This window comes from Lycium ferocissimum, chromosome 10, assembly GCF_029784015.1.
Source record: "Lycium ferocissimum isolate CSIRO_LF1 chromosome 10, AGI_CSIRO_Lferr_CH_V1, whole genome shotgun sequence".
In the NCBI taxonomy this organism is placed as follows: domain Eukaryota; kingdom Viridiplantae; phylum Streptophyta; class Magnoliopsida; order Solanales; family Solanaceae; genus Lycium; species Lycium ferocissimum.
The window spans coordinates 20810925-20816975 of record NC_081351.1 but is presented as its reverse complement, the minus strand read 5'-3'; the positions used below and the strand labels follow the sequence as shown (position 1 = coordinate 20816975).

The 6051-nt window shown below is 33.1% G+C and overlaps 1 protein-coding gene across 1 annotated transcript; it reads left to right on the top strand.

Moving 5' to 3' along the window:
- The first annotated feature begins 3124 nt into the window (after positions 1 to 3124).
- On the top strand, positions 3125 to 6051 carry LOC132035181 (fruit-specific protein-like). The gene is made up of 2 exons (XM_059425470.1): positions 3125 to 3255; positions 5609 to 6051. The coding sequence occupies exons 1-2, from the start codon at positions 3180 to 3182 to the stop codon at positions 5845 to 5847; spliced, it is 315 nt and encodes a 104-aa protein (XP_059281453.1). The 5' UTR covers positions 3125 to 3179; the 3' UTR covers positions 5848 to 6051.

Here is a 6051-nt window from a genome sequence, read left to right as displayed (position 1 = left end):
ATACAAGGAGGATTCCCCAAAAAGATTTGGCGGCTGGGTAATAATGACCTAGCATCGGGCAGAGTGAGATTTGACTTAAAGGTCCCGTCCTAGGTAATTGGAGGCGGCTGTTCAGCTTATTTGGGTCCATTCCCCGCCGTCAGTAATTGTACCTCGGGAAATGGGGGGACTATCTGTATACGGGTAAAACCGAGGATACAGGCACGCTCGGTTTCCCGTTGTTATGCTCGGTCACGATACGACCGTCTCGCCGGGAACGAGGCTTCGAGTTCGGGCCAGGATGAGGCGATAAAGGAAGGGCGATTGACTACCATAAGCAGAAGACCGAAATATCCGTCCTCAACCGGATATTTCGGCGTCGATCTCGGCAAAACAGTTGTCACCAGATTTAGAATTGTACTAGGGTTGAAACTCCTCTACTATATAAAGAGGAGGTTATCATTCATGAAGGGGGTTGGCAATAGCAAGGACAGAAACACTTTACATTAACAATCATAAGAATCTTTTTAAAACCATTCCCATCTGTTCTAAGTTCATTTTTATTATACTTCGTGTAAGTTCTTAACAGAAGATATCGACCTCGGTTTCTATTCCCGAGGCCGTACGTACTTAATAGTTGGTCGACCGCTTCTCTGTTCATTTATTGGCTTATCTCGCAATTTAATCTTGAATTGAATTTAGCCACATATCTTTGACGTCACGCATAAATTTAATTGTTCTCCGTTTTAAGGTTAAACAAAGATATTATTGATGGTGAATTGGAGAGAATGAAGTGTTAATTACATTTACATCGTGTGCACTGCTTATATAATGCAGCGATCAAAATATCTTGCAACTAACTAACAAACTCAAGGTCCTACAAGTTGAACCACCTACACACTAATAACTAAATTCAACCGACTACTTCACTGACTTGTTGATAGTTGTACCTTAAGGTAGAGTTTGAATCCAAAATTCTGCCTTGCAATTTTTTTAAAAAATTTTTTTTGACTGAGCGGGGTTTCAAACCCGGAACCCATGTGTTTTTAGACAAAGGGCAAAAAATAAAGACCAACAATTTGAGGGGCAAAAATTAAAGACCAATGCCTTTGAAGGACATTCCGCGCAAAAAAGTGACTGAAGCCAAGCTAGTTTGGCTACTTGGGTTTTCGCTCTCCAACTGTACATAACTTTTCCCTGGTAATATAAATATAGTTACCAAAAGAAAATGTATGTACTCTAAGAAATATTATATCTTACACTTGAAAGGATAAAAGACACACAGCTCAAATACAAATGATCTAATAACTAACCAAACAAGTGCAATAAAAGAAGAAGATGAAACGAGATTAGATTATGATCAGAGTGCAATGGCTACTCGAGCAACCGTTCCACTACCCTCATTATAAATTGATTAAGGTTGGTTAATTTAAAGCGTGACCTAATGTGTGAAACCCTAGGTCCCAAGACATTGGACATCTAACTATTAATGTAGGCTACTAGACATGAATAGAAAATCTAAAATATAATGTGTTAGACTATTATATATAAGCACGAAATACAAGACAAGTGAAGGACTTAAACAATTAGCACGTAAAAAAAATGGTTTTGTTGTTGTTGTTTAATTTGTTTCGTAAGAGCGAGTCAGAATACAAATTAAAGTTAGAAGTGATTAGATCGGTTGGTTAAGTATAAGCGATCTTTTTGATTTGTGTCATGTTGAGAAGGATAAAGTAATACCTATCAAGAAGTTCTTTATTTTCAGAATTCGAACCCGACATTTCAAATTAAGATTAGATAGATCTCATTCACTCGACCGCACTCTTTTAGGAGTACCAAATGATACTCATAATGCCTAACCTGACATTATCTTCTCGAAGAAAATTGGAACCCTGTGCATTCATACTCACAAAGATTGTTAAATCATTTATTTTTCCAACAAAATCATAACACTAAGGTAATGTCACCCTGTGCATTCATACTCACAAAGATTGTTAAATCATTTATTTTTCCTACAAAATCATAACACTAAGGTAATGAAGGATAAGTTAATAACAAAAATATTCGGTTCTGATTTACATTTGAATGAGGTCATTACCTTGTGTCATTAATGGAGTTATTTATAGATAGATGCTTTATCATAAAAGAATCACTTTTAATTATGGGCATCTAGTTCATTTCCCACTAAGCTAATAAGTTGATAATAATAGATTTTAACTAGATTAGATAGGGTTTCGAATATAATTACTAAATTTACATGTTCAAAGTTATGTGTGAAGGCATATTGTTCTCTAATGCATGTATAAATAATCACGTTTTGCCTAAAAATTACACCTATTTTGAACAATAAAGAAAAACAACTTTTCTAATGAAATTTTAATAAATAAATTTTTTGTCTCGTTGCACTTTTTAGTTTATTTATATCCTTGTGTTAGCAACTCATACGAAGAGGTTAGTTTAAATCTTAAATGCAAGGTAAGGTCACAGACAATAGACCCTTGTGGTCCGGCGCTTCCCCGGACCCCGCGCATAGCGAGAGCTTAGTGCACCGGGCTGCCCTTTGTTAGCAACTCATCACGTATTTGCCTTTGCTATTAGTGAATCTCCAAAGTCAAATGATTAATCATGAATAGACTCCAACTATCCAAATTTCTCAACCAAAAAAAGAAAAAAAGAGGGTCCAAATTTATCACTTAATTAAAATTACCCATTGTTTGAAGCTCAATTAGGCCTAGGGATTAAGGGAAACAATGAGACTTTTACTAATGGCAGGGGTATTATACTAAAAGTTTAAATGGATCGGTCAAAGTTGCTCCATTTCGGATGGTAGAGCAATTATGATCATGTTTCTTACAAAAGCTGAGCATGATCCTGTCATAATTATATTCTTTTACCAATATGAGGTGGGTCAGCCAAGGATCATTGAAAAACTTGTGGAAAAAAAAGCCAAAATTTCTTTGCATCAAGTATTTTTTATTTTTTTATTTATTTATTATTTTATATTTTTTTAAAGAAAAACTAACGAAAGAGAATATATTTATTCCTTTGGATGTTAAATTCGATAACCTGTTAATTAATTTATATTATCTAGTAATATAAAGCATTGTTGTATAATGTTCATTTTTGGCTTATAAATATGATTCCAATTTAATAAGGAATCTCCATAGTCTTCTAATCTACATCTTCAAGCTAATTAAAGCATGATTAGCATGGAAATGAAGCATTCTTTACTCAAGTTTGCTATTTTCTTCACAATTCTCCTTACTGCTACTGCAGGTTATGACTCTATCAGTCTATCTTTCCCTTTCTTTTTTCTCCCTTTTTTTCCTTTTCTGTATTCACAAGTTGGACGACCATTTGAGAAATTTAAAATTTTAGCGGGTGACATGGTATGTCATCAGAGGCATAACCACATGCAGTTAAGGGTGGTCAAAACACCCTTTGTCTGAAATGTATAGTGTAGTGTAAATTAAAATTATATTAAGTATATACATCAAAAAATACTTTATATACATATATATTTCATCTTGAATCCTTAGCGAAACTTTTGAGTTCAGATTTTTGTACTGCATGCCACATCATCTTTTTGGTACAAAAAAGTTTATTATCGGCTGAAATGACTTTTTCATAAAGTTGGGTATAAATTGGATGACCTTATTATTACAAAATTTTGAAAAAATGACCTTACTGCATTATTTTCATAACCACTTAAATAATCAACTCGAAAAGATTATGCATAGATAGATTTTGTAGTTTTGTATTATAACTTAAAATCGGTTATAATCGAAATATTATGCAACAGATTCTCCCCCTTTTTTTGGGTTCTTTTAGCGAGTGACAGCGCATAGCATACTACGTCATCTTTCCGGCAGCGAAAAATTTATTTTCGAGCTAAAATAACTTTCTGAGAAAATTAGGTCAAGTTAGATGACTTTATTAATACAAAGAATTTAATATCCGAGTAATTAATTCGAAAAGATCATGTATAGATATTTTTTTACTATATGATTGTTAACTTGATATTGGTTATAATCGAAATTTCATGATTCGAAAGTTCAGGGTGTGACATGCCACGTCATCTTGAAGTGAAATGTCAATATGAGCAATCGTTGGTTTTGTTTATAAATATGATTTCCAATATAAAGAGGAATTAATTAACATGTATACCCTTCTCACTCAAAATTTTAGTGGTGAAATTACATTCCTTATTTAATTTACTATCTTCTTCGCCATTCTCCTTACAACAACTGCTGGTAATTACGATTACTCCATCTTTCCCCTTTCTTTTTACTCATTTTTGTTTCTTCTTTCGGAAAAGGCTCAAATATGTCATCCAACTATCAGAAATGGCTCATTTATGCCACTCGTCAATAGTTTGGCTCATTTATGCCATCGAACTATAGGAAATGGCTCATTTATGTCATCGAACTATAGGAAATGACTCATTTCTCATCAATAATTTGACTCATTTATACCATAATGTTATCAAAATGACTCTTTCATGCCATATTTCATTAAAGCTGGTTTTACAATACCATACATGACATGTAGCCTCCAACTAGATTATGGTTGTGGGTGGGTAAGGTGTATGGATAGGATTTTTTATTAATTTGTTATTTAAAATTGGGTTGGTTTAATTAAATGACATAGACCTCTAATTGCAGGCAACGTGTCATATCTGGTATTGTGGCGTTAATGAAAAAACATGGATGAGTCATTTTAGTATCTGCGATGGTATAAATGAGTCAAACTATTAACTAGTGACATAAATGAGCCATTTCCTATAATTGGAATAAATGAGCCATTTCCTATAGTTCGATGGCATAAATGAGCCAAACTATAGACTAGTGGCATAAATGAGCCATTTCCGATAGTTGGATGGCATATTTGAGCCTTTTCCGTTCTTCTTTTAGCTTTATTAATGTAGAAATTAAAGATTACATGGATATGTGTAGAATTATAATTTATGTGTTTATTTTGAAGTTTATTTTAGGGTTGATCTCATTGGTCGCTCAACTTTATTTTATTGCATGAAAGTGATCATTAATAAAAATCGTCGTTGTAACATAAAAATCACTCAATTTTTCTCAAGTATCACAGAGAGTCACCAAACTATTTTTGTCTTAAAAAATTAGTCAACTTTTTTTTAAGAATCACAACAAGTTAGTGAACAATTATTTTGTAACCAAAAAGCCATTCAATTTTTCTTACATATAAATGTCTCATTTGATAAAATTTAAAAAAAAAAAAAACAAAAAAACAAAAAAAATAGTGTAGTGACTTTCTTGAACTTAAATAAATTAAAGTTGAGTGATTTTTTAATTACAAAAAGTAGTTTTGTAACTTTAGCAGTGCAATAAAGTGAAAAGTTGAGTATATAAAATTAATCTATTTATGTATATATCTTTGGTTTCGCACTCGTGTGTGGTACTTGCATTTGACTAATTTGGATTTGCGTTACATAAGACCTATTAAAGAGGGAAGCGCTCCCAGAATCTTTTTTCATTTCCAAGGCTCGTATCTGAAGCCTCTGTAAGGATCCTATCCATCCTTAACCTCTAAATATAATTAGCATATGATTATTAACTTGATGTTGTTCATAATTGAAATTTGACTTTAATTTATGCAGTTGATTTGACTCGAACCTCAGAGATGAAAATGATGACACTGGGAGCTGGATTGCCATTATCTATATCAATGATAAAAATGAAATTACTTCCAAATCATGGATTTTGGGACTGGACTTGCGGTAGAGAATGCAGTTCTGATGCCGAATGCTCTGATGGTGTGATGTGCAGGACTTGTTGGTATCATTATCAGCCAAACATTGATGATTATGTTTATCATTGTAGCCTGTTGCCAAATTGAAGAATAATAGCACTTGTATATGTGTGATGAATTAAGAGTGCTAAATATGTACTACATCAAATAATAGTTGTGTATGTGCGTTAAGAGTGCTAATTATGTATACTACATCAAATAACAGTTATGTGTATGTGTTAAAAGAGTGGTAAATACTATGTACTCCCGTGTTTGCTTATGGAGCTTATATGGAGATATGTTGGGAACTAA

What these genes read in the sequence shown, in the direction of transcription:
- LOC132035181 (XM_059425470.1), top strand. Translation starts at nt 3,180, where the DNA reads ATGATTAGCATGGAAATGAAGCATTCTTTACTCAAGTTTGCTATTTTC. An exon ending in TCTCCTTACTGCTACTGCAG is followed by an intron (nt 3,256 to 5,608) that starts GTTATGACTCTA and finishes TAATTTATGCAG; the next exon opens with TTGATTTGACTCGAACCTCA.